The 25212-nt window shown below is 39.2% G+C and overlaps 1 protein-coding gene and 1 pseudogene across 7 annotated transcripts in view; one reads left to right on the forward strand and one right to left on the reverse strand.

Moving 5' to 3' along the window:
* The first annotated feature begins 132 nt into the window (after window positions 1–132).
* Window positions 133–25212, forward strand: part of WAC (WW domain containing adaptor with coiled-coil) — a 93638-nt gene continuing 68558 nt past the window's right edge. For 3 of the 7 annotated variants that reach the window (XM_070428579.1, XM_070428582.1, XM_070428588.1), the window contains exons 1-3: window positions 454–785; window positions 1155–1190; window positions 2714–2928. In XM_070428579.1, the coding sequence (XP_070284680.1) occupies window positions 745–785; window positions 1155–1190; window positions 2714–2928 (292 nt within the window). In that variant the 5' untranslated portion in view covers window positions 454–744. Of the gene's footprint in view, window positions 228–453; window positions 786–1154; window positions 1192–2713; window positions 2929–25212 lie in introns of those variants that run through there. The other 4 variants (XM_070428585.1, XM_070428591.1, XM_070428594.1 and 1 more) reach the window with 3 other exon arrangements.
* On the reverse strand, window positions 19185–19682 carry LOC139004622 (small ribosomal subunit protein eS7-like; annotated as a pseudogene).

A 25212-nucleotide genomic window follows, 5' to 3' on the forward strand; every position in this document is an offset into this window, starting at 1 on the left:
CTTCTCTCGCGCCCCACCGTCCTCCTTCCGAAGACGGCTCCCTCCCCACGCACCCCGGGGCCTCCGGAACCAGCCTCAAGCGGGTCCCCAGGCAGGACTCTCCTTAAGCTGGAATAGCAGGGGCCGGACGTGAGCGTGAGGAAAAGCAGCGGCAACCGGAAAGAACTGAGAGCTCTCCAGGCGGCGAGCCAGGCCTCAGAGGAAGAGGAAAACCCGAGCGAGCCGAGGTTTGCCGAAGGCGGCCTTCCGGAACTGCGCGGGGAAGGGAGGAGGGCTGAGGGCGGCAGAGGAGGGGCGCGGCGGAAACTGCCGAGGTTTGCCGAAGGCCGCAGCCTCGGAGTTGCCCGGATGTAGTTGGTGGAGCGGCAGCGGCGGCACCGGTGGCGGCGGCAGGCGAAGGAGAAGGGAAAGGCGGCGGCAGGGGGAGAGGAGGGCAAGAGGCGGCGGAGCAAGAGGAGGTGAAGGCGGAGGAGGCAGTCGCTCTCCGCGGGGCTGTGCAGGACGCGTCTTGTTGCCCCCCTCCCCCCGGTTTGCCGCTTCCGCCGTGTAGGTGGCGCCTCTCCCCGGGCTGAGAGTGAGCGTGGTGTTGTCGGAGGGAGATGGCCCGGGAGCGCCGGCGCCAGTAACGGGGAGGTGCAGAGAGTCGCCTAGGGCGCGCCGGACTCTGGTGCCGGTGCTGCCGCCCGCCCGCCTCTCGCGGCTGCTTCCCCCCTCCCCCGACACACACTCACAGGTCGTGCATTGATGGTAATGTATGCGAGGAAACAGCAGAGACTCAGTGATGGGTAAATTGGCTTTTCGTTTCAGTCTGGGCCGCGGCGGAGGCGGGGGTGGCGGCGGGGGGGGGGGGGGGCTGTTCCTCCTTATCTGCTGCTGGCTGGGCCGCCATTTTTGTTGTTAACCCTGCTCCGGATCGGGCCGGGGAGGAGGCGCGGCCGCGCGAGCCGGCGAGGCCGGAGGGAGTGTGGAGGGAGCGCCGGGCCGGTTCGCGGCGTTTGGCCCTCGTCACCGCTTTTAAAAGGGCGAGTGTGCGTGTGCGGGCTCACCGCCGGCTCCTTCGGTAGGTCTCCTGCGGGGAGGGGTCCGGGGGGGCACCCGTTTTCTTCCTTCTCCTCGAGATGCTTCATGTCGCCGACTCTCTTCCTGTTTTTCAGCTGTCACGACCGGAGGGGGGACTCGCAGCCTTACCAGGTACCAGCCGAGGCCGGGGAGGAGGGCTGGATGCGGGGACGGAGGGGGAAGGGAGGACTTGGTACTCGAGCTCAGGCTTCAGAAGTCGCTACAGGCCCTTCGGTGCAACAAATCCGAAACTAGCACCGCGGGCCCCCTTAAAATGTTGTGTTTGGGTCCATTAGGCTTTCCAGCAAGGTTTAGTGACTTATTTTGACAGGTGAGTTAAGGAAGTTCAGTTTTTTAGGGAAAATAGCATTCTCAGCCAGAAAGGACCTGACTCGATTATTTGCATGTGAAAGAATCGGTGGGTTGAGGTGATAGGTGTCTTCTCAACCACATGTACTTATTGTAGTGTATTAGGGAAATAAAAGTTAATGTTAAGGTATTAAAATTAGATGAAAGGGCTGGGAAGAAACAACTATTTGTTTTGCAACTCTTAATTGTGTTGCAAACCACTGTCCCTTCCCAATTTAATTGTTTTTGGTGCAAATAGTTGCCTTACTAGTGAAAGATAGTGCTTTTGTTTCTGTAGGAATTGAGATCTTTGGATACTTGAATAACTTATTCTAATTTGATAGTTCTAGGTATGTAGGTTCCTATTTGTTATTGCAGTTGCATGTAAAGTTTTAAAAAATTATGATACAGGTGGTGCCTGTTTTCAGAGGGGAAAAAAAATCTCATAAATTGTTAACCGTCAGATGATACTGGAAGTGCCTTTTTAAGTCTAATCACTTCAAGGATAGAAGAGCCGTTTTCTAAGCTGATAGTTGTGCTAACTGGCTGTCACCAGTTAAAGCTCAAGTTAAAAACCCTAAGTCCCCTGATGTGTAAACCATTGTCCATTACATTTGGATATCAAAGATTAAACCCTACTGCGTCTGATTCTCTAAAACATAATTACACCTTGTAAAAGACTGGTCTATCATGGCTGTCTTAAATATGCATTAGGATAAAATTAAACCATTATTTTGAAGGAGTTCCATTAATTTTCATTATGTTAGAAATATCAGCCAACTTCTTTCTTTACCTTGAAATTGTTTCCCACACCTGTCAGAGTAGGTAAGGTAGGGTTGAAATGCTTCTTTGAGTCAGAATTGGAGAAAATGATGCTTTCTTTTTTTTTGTAGCTTTGCAGAAGCATGCTTAAGCTCCTCATACTTTCGTCTTTGCATCAGTTATCCCGCAGAAATAGATTATAATAGTATTCAGTTTCTACTTTTCTTTAACTTCTTAATTCCCAGAAAAATTTATTGAGGAATTAATGTGTTAAGGTGTATGATTTCATTTATTTACAAGGTACTTTATACACTAGAGTTTTCACTTTTTTTTAGCATAAGGTATGATTTGTATGAGGAGCTTTATAATAACTCTTAAGCATATATATAGGCCTTGTCGGAATAACTTAAGAACGTAATTGAAGATGGAAATTTTAATTTTATTGATATAAATTACTAAAACTTAGTGAAGTTAAAACACCAAGTTTATAATAAAATGAATTTAGGAAGCTATGTTTAAAGTTTCAACTTTTTGTCTCTTTTTGGGGGGGTGATGTTTTACAGGCACTTAAGTATTCATCGAAGAGTCACCCCAGTAGCGGTGATCACAGACATGAGAAAATGCGAGACGCCGCAGATCCTTCACCACCAAATAAAATGTTACGGAGATCTGATAGTCCTGAAAACAAATACAGTGACAGCACAGGTCACAATAAGGCCAAAAATGTGCATATTCACAGAGTTAGAGAGAGGGATGGTGGTAAGTAGCTTTGTTGTTGAAACTTTCACATATTTATTTTTAAAAATTGCTCTGTGTAAAATAATATGTGGCAATATTTCTAGCTTACAGACATTGCTGTATGGACGTCATGAAAATTTTTTATTTCTATTTATTTGGTTCCTGAACTGATTACGTAGAAATGAGATGCTGACGGGCATCTAAAAATGGGTTCCAGCAGCTGATAATAAGAGAATGCATTTATGAATATAGTCTACCTAATGCATTATTAACCATGAGGGAAATTAAAGACATTTTCCCAAGAAGAAACTTTAACCTTTTTTTAAAATATATTTTATTGATTTTTTTTACAGAGAGGAAGGCAGAGGGATAGAGAGAAACATCGATGAGAGAGAAACATCGATCAGCTGCCTCCTGCACACTCCCTACAGGGGATGTGCCTGCTACCAAGGTACATGCCCTTTGCCCGGAATCGAACCTGGGACCCTTCAGTCCGCAGGCCGACGCTCTATCCACTGAGCCAAACCGATCAGGGCGACTTTAACCTTTTTTAAGTAAAGATTCTTGTTGCTGCTTGAATCCCTTTTTTAAAGGCTTCAAATGTGTTTCCTAATGATAAATTATGAATTTAAAACAGGTGTTTGGAGACAGTTCACAGGTTAAAAAACACATTTCTGATTCTCAGAATTACTTTTGGTTTTTTGTTGTAAACATTTAAAATATTCCATATTTTCCTGGGTCTTATTAATGTCTTTGCTATACTGTGTTCATTCAACTAGTCAACTTTTTTAAAGCCTCGTTTCTTTTGTATAAAGGTAGTACCCTTCAGTTACTACCTTGTCTCCAGCTCTTTGTGGTAGGAGGTTGAGAAAAAGTAAATCTCAATAACTATTTTCAGACTTAATTTTCCTAAATTTACCAAAATACAGGTTTCATGTCTAAAGCATGGATTGAGGAATAAACCAATTTCACTAAGATAATTAAGACATCTATATTTTTCCCCACTATACGATCTTATGTCACTTAATAAATAATGTTTGAGATGAATATACAATATTGATTGTGCTTTTAAAAGCTGCTAAGGAAACTCAGTAAGTAGAGTGCCCTATGACTTTCTGCCTTTGACTGTCAACTAGCTTCTCATACTTTGCTTACTTTTAAAAAATGTCCTGGCCCTAGCCTGTTTGGCTCAGTGGATAGAGCGTCAGCCTGAGGACTGAAGGGTTCCAGGCTCAATTCTGGTCAAGGGCACGTATCTCAGTTGCAGGTTTGATCCCCGGCCCTGGTCGGGCTTGCAGGAGGCAACCAGTCGATGTGTCTCTCTCAGATCAATGTTTCTCTCCCTCCCTTCCACTCTCTAAAACTCAATGGAAAAATACCCTCAGGTGAGCATTAACAAAAATATTCTGCATCTTCTGGTTCTCTCTTATGTCTTCTAGGATAGGAATCAGTTTTACTCGGTGTGATCAAATATTGACAAACATTCGTCTTCTCTGTACATAATTACTGGGTTGAGGAAATTAATATAATTTCAATGATATGGAATAGAAAGTATAGATCTCTGTTGAATATAGCTATAGTTTTGTGCTACTTATGCAGATAAACCATATTTTTGTTTGAAAGTAACATAAGGTGAGTTTGGTTATTAAAGTATTAAGAGTTCTTTGATGTCAAAATTACTTTTACACTTTATATTTTCAGTTTTGTGGATAAAGTTTCTATAGTGTTTTGTATAGTCAGATAATATTATAAATCACTCTTCTATAGCAGTTTTCATTTCAAACTTTGGCTCTTGGAAGGCATGTACTATTTGTACTGTATTGTGCTTCATGTTTAAAATTTGGTGACTGATAAAATAGGATGTAGGTTCTCTTTTAGTGATTCTGATCTGGTTATTCTGTCATCCTCAAATTGAGGAAGAAGTCAGTTTAGGTGCTCTAGGGTACTTGATGTACATTTACAGTGAATCATGCTTGATAGATTCTTTTACAGGTTAAAAACATTCTGTTGCTTATTTATTCAGCAACCATTGGGCATCCACTGTGAGCCAGTAATGGTGTGGTATTCCTGGAAGTTAAAGATAAGATGTGATCCTGCCCTTGAAGCTATTCTTAAAGGCTTTACTTGAGAGTTAGTGGTGTAGCTGCTTGCTTCTTCTTTATTCCTGTTTTTATTTTAATTTTACTTCTATGTGAACTCCAGATACCTCTTATTGGCTTTTAGTTTCCTTTTTATTTGTATCTGTTTACTGATTTTTCTTAGTTTCATTTGTAAGAAACTTCTTATTTTTCTGATTTAGTCATTTGCTGCGTTAGGCTTCACCTTCTAACTTGCTTTTTAGTTGCTTGCCTGTCTTTCTGTGGAGCCTGTTAACTAATACTGTAACTCCATCCCTATTTGTGCAATCTCTGATATACTTGGCTGCCATATTCCTTTAAATTTTGTAGTAATAATGAATACCATAAAATAGATTTTCATTCAAGAGTTCAGAGTGCATCTTTCATGTTAATTCTGTCTTTCAAAGATGTAAAGTGGTGATTTTTCTCTCATATAATACTTAGTCATTATAGTTTAGATTCCAGATATTTTCTTTTATTGCTAATACGTGTTTGAAACTAAACTTTTAAAAGTGCATATGTTTGCCCTAACCGGTTTGGCTCAATGGATAGAGCGTCGGCCTGCGGACTCAAGGGTCCCAGGTTTGATTCCGGTAAGGGCATGTACCTTGGTTGCGGGCACATGCCCAGTGGGGAGTGTGCAGGAGACAACTGATTGATGTTTCTAACTCTCTATCCCTCTCCCTTCCTCTCTGTAAAAAATCAATAAAAAAATATATTTAAAAAATAGTGCATATGTTTAATTTTATTACAGGCATTTCTATTTTCGTAGGTTTTTATCTTTAAATATGAATTGGAATGTTTATATATATATATACTTACATATATATGTATATATATTCATCTATATAAAGTCAAAGCCATTATCCTAAGGCAAATGCAAGTATGTTGGATTATCTGTGCTCTCCGCCTGTATAAGTAACAATGTAAGAATAGGTTACTATTTTGTTTATTGATGTGATTTCAAATTTGTTACTTTTTTAATTTTAGGAATTAAAAAAAAATCTAATGACTTTAGTAATGTAATAATTTAAGCCTATGTGCTATGATTTGTAACTTGGATTTTACAAAGCGAGTTAAACAAATGCATCTTTTTTTGTTTGTTTCATTTTGTTAATCCTCACTCAGATATTTTTTCCATTGCTTTTTCCCCCCCTTTATTTTCTTTATTTTTTAATATAGTTTCATTGATTTCAGAGAGGATGGGGGAGGGAGAGAGAGAAAAATCAGTTATGAAAGAGAATCATTGATTGGCTGCCTCCTGCACGCCCCCTACTAGGGATCTAGCCCACAACCCCGGGCATGTGCTCTTGACCATAATCGAACCTGGGACCCTTTAGTCCTCAGGCCAACTCTTTATCCACTGAGCCAAACCGACTAGGGCTCCATTGCTTTTTTTTTTAAGAGAGAAAAACACCAATGTGTCTGATGTGAGAGAGACACATCGATTGGTTGCCTGCACACCCTCCCTGACCCTCATCAGTATGGAACCTGCAACCCAGGTACATGACCTTGACTGGGAATTGAACCTGCAATCCTTCAGTGCATGAGCTGAGACTCTAACTTTTAGCCATACCAACTAGGGCTGTATCTGCTGTTTTTCATGGCACCTTGGATTTCTTTGAAAAGTGACAATTTAGAAGTAATGCATAGAAAGGACTTTAAGGTATACAATAAAAAGTGTGAAAGCAGGGATTGAGAAGGATTGTCACTCCTAGGAATCTTTAAAGACTTATTGCAACATAGTATGCACATATAAAAGATTTAGAGATTTTAATCCCTTAGGATTATTAAAGGGGATGTAGGCCATCTGTTGTAAATGAGGGGGAAATAAATTTTTATATATTCTCTAATCTATCTGCAAATCATACAATCTTCTGTTTAAAATGATCAAAAGCAAGAATCTTATGGTACAATTAGATTTGTTTTCTGTAGCTGAGATGTTTTTAAAGGTGCAGCTAACATCAAAACCTCAGAAGAGGGAATATACAATACAGGTTGAATTTATATTTTATTGAGTTTTAAACCCTTTTCAATTGGTTTAAGTGTGTGTTTAGTGGTGTGTGTGTGCTTTGTTTGTTTGTTGTTCTTTTAGAGCTAGCTCTATTTTACCAAGTAATTTTAAATTTAAGAATGATAATAGTACAAATGGGGTTAGGAATGAAGGGTATGTTTACAGAGATTCTTGGAAGCTGTTCCATAAAACTTCAGCCTCTTGAGGCTCGTTCTATTTTTCTCATCTTTCCTCTTAGAATTAACTGTAAGAAACATATAAGACATATTTGGACTACTTGTTAGAAACATCTTTTTAGGACAGATAGCTTAGTTCAGTTGGTTAATTGAAAAATATTCTTTATTGGTACTCTGGTTTTGGGCAATTTAGTGAATTTGCATAGCTCTTAGGTTGGCATTCAAGTATCTTTTTAGTACAAAGGAAAATTGCCCTTGGTGGTTTGGTAACCATTGTTTCTAAAGATTTTAAAATTTTTACCTGCATAGTGGGAAGTTTTTATCCTGTTTTGTGATTAGCCATTTCTGGTAAAATTTGGAAATGTATTTTCATCTAATTTTCAAACAAAGATTACTATAATTAGTATTTGAAGGAATTGTTTAGTGGGACCATTTGGGGATAATTGGTGTTTTTTATATATAATTTAGTAATGTTTGAATCTTTTCATATTGGATAATAGACTGTGGTATTTGTCTGACATGGTCTTATGGTTATTCTAATAACTAGGTTTTAAATAAAATGAAAGATGCTTGTATTTGTAATGTTAGACAGTACTATGAAAAAAGTCTCTTTTGATCCTCATTTTGATCTTGGAAGGCAGATAGAACAGATAATACCTGTTTTACAGTTTTACAAATGAGGGTAAATTTACTTATGTAAAATTGAACAAATAGTGACAACTGAGTCTAGAAATTAGTTCCTTCTGATAATTGTATATGCTGTCAGAGATGAAACATTAAGCATATTGAAAGCTTATTTAGTTGGTATTTACTATAGCACAAGTTAGTTTAAAGGTGAGTTTGCTTAATGTTTTTACCTAACTTCTTTCAGTGGCTACATTTTACCTAATTATAGTACAGTATCAAAGCCAGGGCATTGACATTGATACATTGTATGTGTATAGACTAAATTGTCACATGTCAGAGTTTCCGTTTTAAGAATAAATTTTAATGTGAAAGCTTGCCAAAATTTTTACTAGGAAGAAGCCATTTTTCTCAAGTTAAGCTCTTACAGTCTGAGACTTGTTTTCAAAGCAACTTAGAAATGTTATACAGAATCTAAAATTTGGATTTTAATACCATTAACTATGTTAAGTTTTTTTCTAATGCAGATCAGAGATAGATATTACCTATTTTATTGATTGATGCTTTATAGAAAGATAGTAAACTAGGCAGATAATTTGGATTTCCAGATATTAGTTTAAAAAGGATCACAGGAAACAATTATCCCATTAAAAGAAATACAATAAGATTGCCACATTAGCAGCATTAATATTTTTTGCTTTTCAGCATTTTTTTCCTTAATTAAAAAAAATGCTTTAAATATTTGTGCATGTATTTCAGCGGTTTTCAACCTGTGGGTCGAGACCCCTTTGGGGGTCGAACGACCCTTTCACAGGGATCGCCTAAGACCATTGGAAAACACATATGTAATTACGTATTGTTTTTGTGATTAATCACTATGTTTTAATTATGTTCAATTTGTAACAATGAAAATATATCCTGCATATCAGATATTTACATTACGATTCATAACAGTAGCAAAATTACAGTTATGAAGTAGCAAAAAAAATAATTTTATGGTTGGGGGTCACCACAACATGAGGAACTGTATTAAAGGGTCGCGGTATTAGGAAGGTTGAGAACCACTGATATATTTGAACACATGCATCATTTGTCTTAGTCATCATGTTTTTAATATTTTTTTGTTGTTTTTAAAGATATGGTTATAATGTTTATGATGTGGTATGTCTATTTCACAATCAAAATATTTTGGAATGGTTTACTTTGCTCTTTTAAGGCAGTCTTAATTGAACTGTTTTTGAGTTGTGCAAGTTGTATTTTATAGTTCTTGGTGTAATATACTTAGGATTTTGGTGCATAAGTCACAGAAAATTTATGTATTCTGGATTGTCCCTCTGTTAAACATGCTCATTGTCTTATTTTGTTGTAGAGAATAGTTTTGGTGTATGTAGTGTATCACTTTGTTAGGATGTTGGAAAGAGTGAAGATAGCAATGAGCTGGGGCATCTTATACAGGGATTCTTTTTTAAAATCTCTCCCTGAGGATATGTTTTTATTGATTTTAGAGGAAGGGGGAGAGAGAGATAGACAGACACAGACATCGATGTGAGAGAGAAACATTGATCGGTTGCCTTCCGTACTTGCCCTGACTGGGGGTTGAATCTGCAACCTTTTTGGTGTATGGGACGATACTCCAACCAACTTAGTCACCCAGCCAGGGCTTTACAGGAATTCTGTAACTGGGACCACATCTGTAACTGGATCCTGCTTTGGGGACTTTAGCCCGGTGCACAAAATTTGTGCACTCAAGGGGGGGGTTCCCTCAGTTATTAAACATTTTACAGCACAACACTGACCACATTGGTGGAGGTGGTTGTCTTGTCAGAATGTGTTATATTATGCAGATGAAAATCTATTTAAACAGATTTGATGTAGATATTTTCAAAGATGGAAGAATTGTCCCTGTCAACTATTTTAGTTGATTCATATCTTCAGTAATTGTCATCATTGCAAAGTTTTCAGTCCCCATGTGGATTCCTGGATATAATAGGTCATGCGCTGTCCCTGTCCTTTGTAGCCTTTGTTACCTTAAGGACTCTAGTTTTCCATTTATATGTTTAAGTACCAACCTTACCGGCTTAAAAATGTAAGCTTTTAACACTGCTCTCTCTGTTCCATATCCTTCCGATAAAAAGTGGAGTTGGGTTGCAGCACAGGAGAGAAATTCAGAAGGGGAATATTGAAGTAATGACTACAGTAGGAGAAGAGGGAACCTGTTTCTCTGGCCACAGGCGTTGGCGCCCTGGACCACAGGGCTGGTAGCTTCTCCGGGTGGCTGCAGCCTGGGTCCTCTGGCCAGTAGCTTGTCCATATCCTGGGCTGCAGCCAGCCCCAGGCGCTGGCGCCAGGACCAAAGGTGGGTGGCTTCTTCTTCTGGGGGCTTCTTCTTCTTCTTCTGTGCTTCAAGAGAGGGTAGTCAGTTAAGTGTCATGCAGAAATAGGCATCACCAATTGCAGAAGCCGGGTGTGGGGCAGGGAAGCCCCAGCCAGGGAAGCTGGCTGAGGCTGCTTCCCTGCCCATGCACCTGGCTTCTGTGATCGCCCCTGCACTGGGCTTCTGCGGTCACCCATCCCAGAAGCCGGGTGCAGGGCAGGGAAGCCACGGCTGGGGAGCTGGCACACCCAGCTTCTGTGGTCATGGAATCGCAGAAGCTGGGTGCAGGGCTGGGAAGCCGCGGCCCGGGACGCTGGCGGCAGAAGCTTCCCTGACCTGCACCCAGCTTCTGTGGTCATGGATCTCAGAAGCTGGGTGCGGGGCTGGGAAGCTCCCCGGACTGCCAGCTTCGCCTGTGTCCAGCTCCCATCGCTGGCTCCACCCCTACTTCCCAGGGAGGCAAAGGCACCTGATCATGGCTGGAGGGCAGGGCAAAGGCGACCCTGGGGGCCGCCTTTGCCCTGCCCCCCGGCTCTTAGCTCCCCCCTGGGTTTCTGATCACTGTCAGTGGCAGGGGGCTTCTTCCTGCTTTCCCTTTCGCCTCCCTGCATTGTGCCTACATATGCAAATTAACCGCCATCTTTGTTGGCAGTTAATTTGCATGTCACCCTGATTAGCCAATGAAAAGGGTAGCGGTCGTATGCTAATTACCATCTTTCTCTTTTATTAGTGTAGATTTCCTAATTTTCAGAGCCCTTTTACATTGTCATCTGATTCATTTGAAATAGGCTAACCAGATTATTCCCATTTCACTGATGAAAGTATAATCCAATTAAAGTATTCAGTATTGTTGAAACTGGAAAGCAAGTTTCTTTGCTATACTTAAAACCTTATCTCCACCTTCAAATTATACTCCAAGTATAACCACTTGTTAGTACTTAAAATATAACCATTGTAGTCTTGGCTACCACATTCTCTTACCAGGACTCTGCAAGAGCCTTCTGAATGGTGTCCCTGCATTCTTTTTGTTTCATACAATTATTTCCCTGTGTAGAATGGTCCAGTTAAAATGCTCCTCAGCTCAGATCACTCTCATACTTGGAACACTCCAGTGAATGTTGCTTACGAAGGCCTATAAAATATCCTGTATAACCTGGTGTCTGGGTGTTTTTTCAGCCTTTTCAACCACTTTTCCCCTCGTTTGTGCTCTTTTGTCCATACCCGCCCCACAGGAAGAAATCTATTCTTGTTTAGGGGTTCTGCACATTATGCTCCTTTCTGGGATGTTTTTCTTTCTGTATGTCCTCGTGGTATGCACTCTCTCACTTCAGTAATGTAATGTGTCTGCTTAAATATCACCCTCTCACAGAGGCCTTCTCTCCCTTCTTGGTCACTCTGAAACAGGCATCCCCATCATGGTCTGTCCTTTCTACTCTTTTGTTCTTTCCTTGTGCTTAACGTGACCTGATGTTACTTATTCATAGTTATTCTGTTATAACATGGCATAATGTGTTCCTGAAAGTTACCATACTATGCAAAATTGTAGCAAGGGGTTTATGGGCAAAATAGGTTTAACGGGATCAATATTCAAAAATGTGATGCATTAAAAATGCATACTAACCTAACAAAAATCATAGCATAACATTAAATGGTTAAAGAGTGCATGAACAATATAATACATACGGCATTTTACCTTGACAAAGATTTGAAATAGGCTTGTGGAAGTGGACATCTGTTGAAAGGGTTGCAGCTTGTAAGTTATTGTGACATGATGGAAGGAGGGTTATCTGAAATAAACCTCTGAAAGTTGTAACACCAATCGTGGATGAATATGACAACTCATACAGTGAACTGAAGTAGTTAGATGTTTGAGGTGTGTGTGTGTGTGAGTGAGAGTGTTGCTTTGTGAATTCCTGTGAAGCTTGGTTCAGCTGGGTGCAACTATTGTTTCCCAAGGTGAAATCACTCATAAGTAAGTGGGAAATCTGTGGTGTTCTCAAATTTCCTGGTACATCAGTAGCACTCAAGCAAATTTGTGTTTTCATAAGTATTATAGCAGAACTGCTGTAATTTATTAGTTAACTAGAGGCCCGGTGCACGAAATTCGTGCACTGGGCAAGGGGGAGGGGGGTGGTCCCCTCAGCCCAGCCTGCACCCTCTCCAATCCGGGACCCTTTGGGGGATATCCAACTCCGGTTTAGGCCCGATCCTGGGGATTGGGTCTAAACCAGCAGTTGGACATCCCTCTCACAGTCCTGGACTGCTGGCCTGGTCGCCCTCAACTGTCCCCCCCTACCACCACCAGCCTGGTCACCTCTTACTGCCCCCCCTCTGCTGGCCTGGTCGCCCCCAACTGCCCCCCCCCCCCCCCCCCCCCCCCCCCCCTTTGCTGGCCTGGTCGCCCCAAGCAGCCTGCTGTTCAGTCGTTTGGTCGTCCCTCACTAACCCCGCTGCCGGCCTGGTTGTAGGCAGCCATCTTGTGAGGGTGTGAGGGTTAATTTGCATATATAGGATGTTTGCATGTCTTTTGTGGAATATAAACCACGAGAACAGGTAGTGCATTTGTTTTGTTAATGATTTTATGCCTGTATATATCACTGTTGTCTACAACAGTCTTGACAGCTTATAATATTTCTATATATGGGTGGACAAAAGAATATTGGAATTGTCATAATTTAAGGGAAATGATTGTAGTTTTCTTGAACGGTGATTCTCAGATTTGAAGGTGTATACTATCACCTGGGAATCTCGCTAAAATGCATATTCTAGTTCAGCAGTTCTGGGGTGGGGCCCAAGGGTCTGCCTTGTTATTTTTTTAAGAGAGAGTGGGAGGGAAGGAGAGAGAAGCATTGATTTGAAAGAGACACATCAATTGGTTGCCTCCTGCACACACCTCAACTGGGGCCAGAAATCGAATCCCCTACCCTCTGGTGTTTGGGCCAGTGCTCTAACCACTGAGAATACTGGCCAGAGTGGGTTTGCCTCTTTTTAACAAGATCCCAGATGGTGCCCACTTTGCTGGCTGCATATGAATAACGAGGTTCTAGAATCATCACTGTCCAATGAAAGTATAATGTAGGCCACAAATGCAAATCACACATGATTTTTAGTAGCCATATTGAAGTAAAAGTGAAGTGAAATTAAATTGAGTATATTTTATATAACCCAATATATCTAAAGTATTATTTCAACATGTGCTTGATATTTAAAAAATGATTCTCTACAATCTTATTGTGCAAGGTCTTTGAAATCCTGTATTTTAGTTTGTTACTAGCAACATCCCATGTGCCTACTTGCTACATGTGTGATCAGTGACTACTGAATTGGACAGCACAGTTCTGGAGAATATAATCACCCTGTTCTGTCCAGCTTTACACATATTCCTGTTTCTCTAAAGAAAGATTTTATGTGCCTTATTTTTGAAACATTTATTCAAGGCAGGGTTGGAATTAATAGATTCTTGAACTACAGGCATACTTCGGACATTCTGCTGGTAGAGGGCCTTGCCTTTGATTTGTGTTTAAAAAAAAACATCTGGAAAGTACAATAAAATGAGATGTGACTGTACATAGTGCTTGTTGTAGTAAAATTTTTCTTTGTTAGTACACATTTATTATAGAAAATTTAGGAAATGGCAAATGAGGAAAATAAAATTGCCTCAAATCCTATCATTTTTGAAGTTAAATCATTAGTTTCATAGGACTCGTTCTTAAGACATAAAATGTCAGAAGGATTTTATAAATAGTCTTTCCAGGATTTTTATTAAAATGCTTTCATATTGTGTTACAGCTTTTTTTATCTGTCATTTAATATTTGCATAGTGGACTCAACAGATACTTGGTGTTAGCAATAACAATCTAAGAGGACCAACTAGGAATACTTTTTAGTTAGTGCTTAGAGAATATTAATACTTGCCTTATCTCTTATGCTTAACTAATGACTAAAATCTTCTTTCAGTAAGTTTTGTTTTAAATCCAGGCTCTGATATTTGTAACTAAGTAACCTTAGACACTACGTTATCCACTCCCGAAGATTGTTGTGAGGTTAAATGAATTTAAGTACATAAAACACTAATAAAGCATTTAGCTAAGTGCCTGGACTGTGACCAGTGTATTATTATTAGGTTTACTCTTATTTGACTAATGAAGAGTTAGTATCAGATCAGTTTTAGGTCTCAAGCCCCTGCTTCCTTCTTCCTTTAGAGTTAGGAAGGAAAATACTGGTAGTTTGGCAAGAGCAATTTTAACTTGGTACCTGCTCTGACCCAGGACGTTGCAGTTCAGGGACTTTTAGGATAGATGCAGTAGTTTAAAAAAACTGCAGATCTAGGAGAATACACACAGGAGGAGGAAGAACTCTGAACTGGACATTAAGAAACGTGAATTTTATCGTTAGGAATCTAGAAGTTAGAGTGCCGTGTGTGTGTGTGTGTGTGTGTGTGTGTGTGTGTGTGTGTTTATAAAATTTTCCAAATCAGATATTTATGTTTTCTTGAGTCTTAAAGAATTTTCTTGATTCACAGATTTGTGTGCATTGCAATTTGTACAATTTGTACACATTAAATATTAAAATTAAACATTAAATAGCTAACTTAGTATTCTGTGGTATGGACATCTAATACCCCAGATCATAGCTAATGCCAGACAGTGGAGAAATTTCTAAGCATATTTGCAACTGGACAGGTAAGATATATATATATATATATGGGCAGTATCTGGAGCCACCATTATTGCTTTAGATCAGCGGTTCTCAACCTGTGGGTTGCGACCCCTTTGGGCGTGGAACAACCCTTTCACAGGGGTCGCCTAAGACCATCAGAAAACACCTATATAATTACATACGAATTTGTGCACCGGTGGGGTCCCTAGGCCTGGCCGCCTATCAGGGCCAATTGGGGCTTTCTCACCCAGTCCCGATCGTGGCCAGGCTGTTGGGGCATGCCTGCAAGGGGAAGGACCTTGGGAGGTTGGCTGGCTGTCAGAGGTCGGCTGATTGCCAGAGGTTGGCTGTGGGAATGCACTGACCACCAGGGGGCAGCTCTTGCATTTAGAGTCTGCCCCCTGGTGGTCAGTGCGCATCATAGCGACTGGTCAACTGGTCATTCCCAGTTGTTTGGTTGTAATGGTCGCTTAGGCTTTTATATATATAGATATTGTTTTTGTGATTAATCACTATGCTTTAATTATGTCCATTTTGTAACAATGAAATTGGGGGTCACTACAACATGAGGAACTGTATTAAAGGGTCGCAGCATTAGGAAGGTTGAGAGCCACTGCTTTAGATAAAAGTCTTTGGCACTCATTTTCTCCCACCCCACCACCATCCCCCAGCCCCTGAGTCATCAAACTGTCCTGAGACAATTAAGTGGTAAACTTCATTTAGCTTTCTATCTGAGAAATAGTCTTCACCTGAGTTATTATACTCAGAGTGACTTCAGGTGTTAGCAAATAGTTTTCTTGAAATGACCCTTAGGAACAATTGCATTTTAAAAGAAATTTATGTTTAATTTATGTTGATATATTTAGGTAGTGCTAGCCTTTTGATTTAATCTTTGATTACTTATGAATTGTGTGACAGTATGTTAGAAAAGCATGACATAATGTTGGCATCTTCTGAAAAGTTTTGACCTGTACTATACTCACAGGAGTAATCCTTTCTGATAGCCAAAAAGCAATACTAGTAAAATGTGAATTTGGAATATTTTGGCTTGAATGAGGAGAGGATTGCAATACTAGTAAAGTGTTTTGCATTTAACACTTGATTGTGAAGAAAAATTTTGCAGACTCTTCCAACTTCATAAAAATGTCCTGGTTGATCATGAAAACATTCATTGCAATAGGGAAAAGCTAGGGAAGTTGGAACACAGTATGATGGGCTGTTAGAAGTAGTTTTCTTCTAAAAGACTGCCTGCAGGTTTTGCTATGATAATTTGGTCAGGTTTCTGCTCCTGCTACCCTATTGGCTCTTTATCAGGGTTTTAAAACATTCATGTTTAATTTTGTATGTATGGATAATGCGTCTCATCATGGGACCTTTAAATTACAAAGAATATTAAGGATTAAGTCACAAGGATGTACTTAATTTCATATTTTTGTGTAATTATGTTCTGTCCTTGTTGCTTTCATTCTTCAGACCCTATCCTTTGATTTTCAATCCTGTCTATCTATTTGGTTATTAGACATGCTTCATTATAATGGTCCATAGATAGCTTCCTAAAATCTTCCTAGCTTGAATATTCTCTGTCCTTGTTAGTGCTTGGGAAGTCATCCTTGAGGTGTGTGTTATGTGTCTTAGTCACCTCTGACTTTTGGTGACCCTGTGAGTGATGTCCACAATGTCTTGTCCTCACCAGCCCCACTCAGCCCCTGTGGACTCATGCGGATAACTTCTATGGAGTCAATCTATCACATATTTGGTCTTCCTCTTTCCTACTGCCTTGTTTTTCCCAGCATTACTGTCTTTTCCAAAGAATCCTTTCTTCTTATGATGTGCCTAGGACAACTTAAGTTTTGTCATATTTGCTTCCAGTGATATTTCAGGGTTAATTTGTTCTAGGACCCACTTGGCTGTCTTTCTAGCGGTACAGAGTATCCGTAGAGCTCTCCTCCAGCAACGTATTTGAAATCTATTTTTTTCCTATCAGTCACCTTCATTGTCCAACTTTTGTAATTGGAAATACAGGGGTGTAGATGATCTTAGCCTTGGTCTCTAATAACATGTCTTTGCTCTTAGTGATCTTTCCTAATTCTTACATTGTGCTCTTCTGAGTCTCAGCCTTCTCTTCATTTCTTCTCTTCATTGATGTTCAAATGCAGTCCTGCTTTGGCACTTTCTTTCTTTTTTTTTTTTTTTTTAATATATTTTTGTTGATGTCAGAAGGAAGAAAGAGGGAGAATTAGATAGAAACATCAGTGATGAGAGAGAATCATTAATTGGCTGCCTCCTGAATGCTCACTACTGGGGATCGAGCCCACAACCCGGGCATGTGCCCTGACTGGGAATTGAACCATGACCTCCTGGTTCATAGGTTGACGCTCAACCACTGAGCCATGCCGGCCCGGTTGCTTTAGCACTTTCTTGTTTCAGTTTCATCAGAAGTCGTTTCAGATCATTGCTACTTTCCACCAGTAAGATGGTGCTATCGCATATCTTAAATTACTGCTATTCCCCCAATTTTTACTTCTTCCTGAGTCTAGCCTAGTTTTTCCTATGATATGTTCTATGTACAGATTAAACAGATAGGGAGATAAAATGTGCCCTTATCTGACACCTTTGTCTATAGGAAACCATTCTGTGTCTTGATATTCTGTACAGTGACTTCCTGTCCACAGTAGAGGTTACACATCAGGACAATCAAGTGCTGAAGCACCCGCATTTCTTTCAGAGCAACTCATAATTTTTCATGATCCACTCAAAGGTTTTACTGTAGTCTTATAACCTAGTCTAACTTTGTGAAATTCTTTGAAGCACTGCAGTATCTCTGTAATCTTTTTGGTATCATTTAGATTGTTAATGGAGAAAAGCAGAGAATCTTGTAAAGAGCTGATTAGTGCAGTGTTACTTAAAAGACCCTTATTGGTTGACCTCTGGGTATCTAATATACGGTCAAAGCATCCTGTTAAGGAACTACTACCAAATAAAATTTAAAACCTAAAAAAAAGTCAAATTATAGAGCCAGAACTCTTTTCATATCGACTGTATTCTGATTATAAGAAAGTTTCTGCTAGAGATACATTGTTAACTTGATAATAAGAATTAAGGTAAAAAAATGTAAAGTGGAAAGAGCACCAGTCTTGAGATCTGGATGTAGTTTTTGTTTTGCTGGTTATTAGCTTTTTGACTATGGGCAAGTCATATAACGTCTTGGCTGCTGCTTTATTATTTTTCCCCTTTTTTCAGCAAGGTTGAATTGATAATTTCCAAGGTCCTTTCCAAATAAATGGCTTGAGAGGTGTGCAGGAAAACTTTCTGATTCTGCTTTAATTCATGCTTTCCGGTATTAGCTGTATGTCCTGCCATTTCATAGTAACTAAAACTCTCCCTTCCAAAGGTATAATACAGTATGTTTGGCTGCTTATGTTTGTGTGGGAATCTTTGGAATATTTCCCACCAGTGTTCATTTTGCATTTTTTCATGTTTATATAGAGAAGAGTAGAACAGCATGATAGTTTTCTTCACATTTATTAATTTAAATTGAGAAATAAAGTTGAAAAATTTCAAGACTATTCTAAGCAGAAGTCCTAAAGTTTTTGCTGTATGTACTATATATGCTGTAAAAATCACTTTTGTTTATATAAAAAGTGTTTAGTTTGTAACCTTGTAATACAGCTTTCCAATTTATTGTCTTAAGTTGCCCACCAAATACAGTATTCATTTTGTTTAAAGTTGAGAAATACTGACTTTGACTTTTAAAATACTGAGTATTAAAATTTTTAAACTTAATTTATTGCTGAAATACCAGTTTCTGGTGGGTTTACTTTAAGAATATTAAAGAACCCTGGACAGTAATGCTAAGTGGTTAGAGTGCTGGCTTCACGACACACCACAGATTTAATGATTCCCAGTCAAGGGCAGGTGCCTGGGTTGCAGGTTTGATCCCTGGCTCTGGTCAGCATATGCAGGAGGCAACCAATTGATGTGTCTCTCACATTGATATGTCTATCTCTCTTCTCCCTCCCTCCCTTCCCACCCTCCCACTCTCTCTAAGAATCAATGGAAGAAATATCCTTGGGTGAGGATGAATGAAAGAAACTAATTTATATTCCAGAAATTCTTTTGTATCTGTACTTTAAATATACAGCCTTTTCTGTTTTTTACTTCACAGATGAGATACGTAGGGTATTTATGAAATAAAGGCATGCAATTATATAGTGCCATTTAAAATTGTGATTTAAACTGGTTTTAAGTTTAAAGTACCTAAGCATACTGTAAGTTTTTTTATTGTGAATTTTACTTTATTTAATCATTTTTGTTTACAACTGTAATTCTGTGAATTCAGTATTAACGTCCTTGCCCATGAGCTTCTCTTAGACACCGGAAAAAGTTTCAAACTTGTGTTTTACCTTGTCCTGGGCTTTATCCAAATGAACCTTCATGAGCCCACTGCCATGCCGTTCTGTGGGGATTCTTTTGCCCACAATCAAGAACTCTTGGATCACGTCATACACAGCAGTCAGAGTGCAGCTTCTGGGACACTTCTGCTTATTTTTTGTATGGCTTTTTAGAGTTAGCTTGGGTAGAATTCTCCTCTGAGTGATAAAGACAATGTGCTTCCCATTCAGCTTTTTCTCCAACTCGTATAACCAGCTAGTCTTGGATTTTCTGGAAAGATTTCAGTTAAAGAACAGGAACAAAGATTTTAATGGTTCTCAACAGTCACCAACTTCAGTTTCCTTGGCTGGTGTGTCAGACTTAAACTCCTCCAGCTTCTTGCCATTGGGCTTCACGATCTTGTTGCTGAAACTGAACATGGTCTCTCTTTGGTGAGCACTGGCCTGGGAAGAAATAGTGTAAATGTTAATTCCTAAGTTGGTGTTTTATTTTTGGTGAAAATGGAATTTTCAAAATTCAGATATCGATCAATATTTGTAATGTGTAGGTTTTTATAGCTATGGAATGAGCACTGAGGTTTGGGTGAAACACGCTGGTTTTCCACTTACTAGTTGAATGAGCTTAGATTCTCCTTTCATCTTGATTTTCTTCACTTTGCTTAGTTTTTAACTTTCTTAATGCCATTATCTTCCCTTGTATTCAGTATCCACTTATGAGTCTCTTAGATCTTGCCTCTGAAATAGTCCTTGAATCTCTTCATTTTTTTCTCAGACCATTATCCTCTTTTGCCTGAATTAAAGCATTAGCATACTGTTTTTTTCCTTCCTCCCAGTTTATTCACTGCGTCAGAATTAACTTTTTTTTTTTTTTTTTAAATCCTCACCCGAGGATATTTTTCCATTAGGGTGTGAAAGGGAGAGAGAGAGAAATATCGATGTGAGAGAAACACATTGATTGGTTGCCTCCTGCAAGTAACCCCAACCAGGGCCCGGGCTAGGGAGGAGCCAGCAACCAAGGTACATGCCCTTGCAGGCCAACGCTCTGTCCACTGAGGCAGACCAGCTAGGGCCAGAATCATCTATTAAGAAAAGCATAGTTGCTCATTCTTTGTATAAAAATCTTCTTGTCTTCCAACTGCCCTTAAGATAAAGTACAAATGTTTCACTAAACAGTTTGCTACATCTCTTTGTATTTTTCTAGCCCTCCTATATGCTTCAGTTCTTTGAAGATAATAAAAGTTCTGTCACACATAATGACTTCCACACATGCTGTTTTCTTTTAGAATAATATCTGTCTTCCAGCCCCTTTTGCCTAGTTAATTCCTATTTTTCAGGCTTCAGTTTAGAAGTAAATTACCTCCTTTAACCTCCCAACCCCCAGTCTAGGTTAGTTAGCACATCTGTATTGCATATAATACTTTATGGTGACTATCTTGTAGTGTCCAAAACTGAGATTCTTGTTTTTCTCAATCAAACCTGCTCTTCCCATAGTCTTGCATTTTGTGTAAATAGAAACTACAGTAGGTCCTCGGTTATGTCGGAGATCCATTCCGTGTTGTAATTCACAAGTTGGAACCTATCTACATTAGCACCTACATCACTCACATGGAGCACATACACAGCAGTAATGAAGTGAAACAGTAAAAAAAATTTAGAAGAAATATGACAATTCCTGCCCTGACCGGTTTGGCTCAGTGGATAGAGCATCGGCCTGCGGACTGAAGGGTCCCAGGTTCGATTCCGGTCAAGGGCATGTACCTTGGTTGCGGGCACATCCACAGTGGGGAGTGTGCAGGAGGCAGCTGAATCGATGTTTCTCTCATCGATGTTTCTAACTCTCTATCCCTCTCCCTTCCTCTCTGTAAAAAAACAATAAAATATATAAAAAAAAATATATGACAATTCCTGACCTTTACTTGTGGTAAATAAATAATAAAAAACATAAAGCACATATGTACATACTTCGAAATGACGGAACTTTTTTTTTTAAATAAATAAATGAAAGATGGCGATGTAACCACGAAACTACGTACGTCAAGTCCGACGTAACCCCGAGGACTGTCTGTATAGCCTCTCAGTTGCTCAGATCAATAATCTCAAGTCTCTTAACTGGTCTTTCTGCTTTCCTATTTTCAAACTCTAGTCTCAATGCATCAATTGTATCAAGTCACTCCGTTGCTCAAAAGTATATACAAAGGCCCATAGGCCCTATGTGGTTTGTTACTCCCTCTGTTATCTCTGTGACCTTAAGCCTCTTGATTCTACTCTTGCACTTCAGACACACTGACCACTTTGTAGTTCCTCAAGCATTATGGGCACATTCTTGCCTCACAGTCTCTGTTTTTGCTCTTCCTTCTCAGTGGATGTCTTAGATATTTTCTGTCATTTAGGTAGTTTGAGAATTATACATAAAATGGGTGATTAAGGCTTATTACTAGGGAGTAACAACATTGAATGAATTGAAATGGTATAAGCAAAGGGGATTTCTGTGACACTGTGGTTCTTACTTAGGGCAGTAACATTGTTCAGATGCTTGGTTTCTCATAAATCTTTTCTCTTGCCAGAAGACTAAATACCTAATCTTAAAGGCTAAATCCAGTGCAGTTATTTAGGGTCTATAGAGGGCTGTTTGTTTTGTACTGTTTTTTATCAACAAAAAGTTAAAATATACTATGAACATAATACATTCAGTATTATTTTATATTAATTTTAAATGTACAGCGCAGTGGTTAGAAAATTATGTACTTTACAGAGTGTTCCCCATTGCTTCAAATACTGACCTGGCCCCATACGTGTTTATGAAGATACTAGAGGCCCCGTGCATGGATTCGTGCACTGGTGGGGGGGGCATGGCCTGCAAGGATCGGCCCGCTGTGGGAGCGCCCCTCATCCTGGTCAGCTGAGCGGCACTCCTACTGTGGGAGCACACTGACCACCAGGGGGCAGCTCCTGTGTTGAGAGTCTGCCCCCTGGTGGTCACTGTGCATCATAGCGACTGGTCAACTGGTCGTTCTGGTCGTTCACCATTTGGTCGCTGGGCTTTTATATATATAGATTATTCATTATATTCCCTATGCTGTAATCTACATCTATGTCTCTGTTCTGCAACTACCAATTTGCACTGCTTAATCCCTTCACCTTTTAAACCGAGCCCCCAATCCTTCTGTCAGTCTGTTCTCTGAATCTATGAGTCTGTTTATATTTTGTTCATTGGATTCCACATATAAGTGAAATCATATAGTATTTGTCTTTATCTGACTTATTTCACTTAGCATAAGCATAATATACTCTAAGTCCATCTATGCTGTCACAAAAGATTTCATTCTTTTTTACAGTTGAGTAGTAATTGTGTATACGTACCACAGCTTTTTATCCACTCCTCTATTGATGGGAACTTGGGTTGATTTAATGTCTTGTACTGCCACTAATCTTAATTTGTAAATTTTTCAGAGTTCTTTAGAACATGTTTCAGCATATTTCAGTGAAATCTATATTTGTTATATTTTAGAGAAACATTCTGGCTTTTTTTTTTTCATGGTCAGAAACATATGCCATTGTTTCTCAAACTATTATTCATGGACCACTTGTCCCAGAATCATTGGGGTATTTAAAAATACCACTCAGTCCCACTTAAGACCGATTGAATCAGAACCTCACATTTTACACGATCCAAGTCGTGGTCATGTGTATAAAATTTTGACAAACACTGCTTTGTGCTATATCAATGGTAAAATTATAATGGAGTGGAGGAACTAAGAATCCTCTAGCATGACTAGTGGCAGAAAATCTGAGATAAATTTTAATTTCAATTTTTTAAAACTTCTTTTAATTTAAATATATTTAAAACTTTAAAAAGACTATAACTTTCCCTGGCCAGTATGGTTCAGTTGGTAGGAGTATTGTCCTGTACACCAAAAGTTTGTGGGTTCAATTTCTGGTCAAGGCACACAGGTTTTGGGGTTCAATCCCTGGTTGGGCTGTGTACAGAAGACAACTGACTGATGTTTCTTTCACACGTCAGTGTTTCTTCTCTCCCCCTTCCTCTCTCTAAAATCAATATTTTAAAAAAAGAGATAACTTAAAACTTTGATGCTAAGTTAACCTGGACCTTTTAAATCTGCAGAAGTATCCTTTACTTTTTTCTGGAAGTAAATAATACATATTTTGAGTTTAAGTAGAATCCAATTGGAGTTTTCAATATTCAAGCACCTTCTTAGTGACATTTTGTTACTTAAGGAATTACTAGAGAATACTGGGAATATTTTTTGGTTCAAACCATAGAAATACAATATTGTAAAGCTTTTTTACAAACCTGTACTTTCTAAGGAAATGTCTCTCTTATTTTAGTGCTTTGGTTGCATTGAAAAAATTTAAGGCCCGGCCAGCGTTGCTCAGTGGTTGAGCATCAATCCGTGAACCAAGAGGTCATGGGTTCGATTCCCAGTCAGGGCATATGCCCAGTTTGCAGGCTTGATCCCCGGTAGGGGGTGTGCAAGGAGGCAGCAGATCAGTGACTCTTTCATCATTGATTTTTTTATCACTCTGTCCCTCTCACTTCTTCTCTAAAATCAAAAATATATTTTTAAAAATTTAAGTATTTTTTACAATAATTGTGAACTGTTTAACTGTTTTACATTAGCACTCAATTTTTACCTTAAATGTGAATGGGTTATTTTCGGTTGAGGAAGGCTGTTTTTCCTTCCTACTAGTGAGAACTTTGCCACCACTTTAAACCATTTAATGTATAACGGTTTTAAGAGGTTGTCCTAAATGTTTGGGACTAGTAATTATTGCATATTTTGGTTATACTTCTGAAGTGGTTATATAAGTCAAGATTATTTAATGTGAAACAGTCTTTTTTTAATAAAAATGGGTGTTACACTTTGAGGTGTTTAGAAATTAACTCATCAGGCATAATTTAGTGCATTTTTATTTTGTAAATTAAATTTATTGGGCAATAAGATTATATTGATTACAAGTATACATTTCTGTGATACTTGATCTGTATATTGCATTATGTGCCCACCATCCAAAGTCAAATCATCTTCCATTACCATATATTTGGCCCCTTTTTCCCTTTACTGCCCCCCCCCCCCAATTATCTCTGGTAACCACTATACTGTTAATCTGTGTCTATAAGTTTCAGTTTTATATCCCACACATGAATGAATTCATATGGTTCTTAGCTTTTTCTGACTGACTTATTTTGCTTAGTATAATGTTCTCAGGATCCATCCATGTTGTCACAAATGGCTGTATTTCATCTTTTTAATGGCTGAATAGTATTCCATTATATATATATCACATCTTCTTTATCCAATCATCTATCAAAGGACACTTTGGTTGTTTCCACGTCTTTGCCACTGTGAATAATTCTAGAATGAACATAGGAGTGCATATATCTTTGTGAATAAAGGTTTTCAAATATTTAGGGTAGATACCCAGAAGAGGAATTGCTGGGTCATATCGTAACTCTGTTCTTAATTTTTTGAGGAACTTCTATACTGTTTCCACAGCAGCTGTACCAGTTTACATTCCTACCAACAGTGAATGAGGATTCCTTTTTCTCCACAACTTCTCTAACACTTGTTACTACTTGCCTTGTTGATAATAGCCATTCTAATAGATGTAAGGTACTATCTCATTGCAGTTTTGATTTGCATTTCCCTAATTGCTGGTGAAGTTGAGCATGTTTTTATATATCTGTTGGCCATTTGTATGTCTTTTTGGGAGAAGTGTCTGTTCAGAGCCTCTCCTCATTTTTTGATTGGGTTGTTTGTTTGGTGTTGAGTTTTATGAGTTCTTTATATTTTGGATATTCACCTCTTGTGGGAACTGTTTTGTGCAAATATCTTCTTCCATTTGGTTGGTTGCCTTTTTGTTGTGTTGTTGGGTTCTTTTGCTGTGCGGAAGCTTTTTAGTTTGATACAGTCCCATTCATTTATTTTTA

This window comes from Myotis yumanensis, unplaced genomic scaffold (assembly GCF_028538775.1).
Source record: "Myotis yumanensis isolate MYYU_CA2020_CCGP unplaced genomic scaffold, mMyoYum1.0.hap1 SCAF_1, whole genome shotgun sequence".
In the NCBI taxonomy this organism is placed as follows: domain Eukaryota; kingdom Metazoa; phylum Chordata; class Mammalia; order Chiroptera; family Vespertilionidae; genus Myotis; species Myotis yumanensis.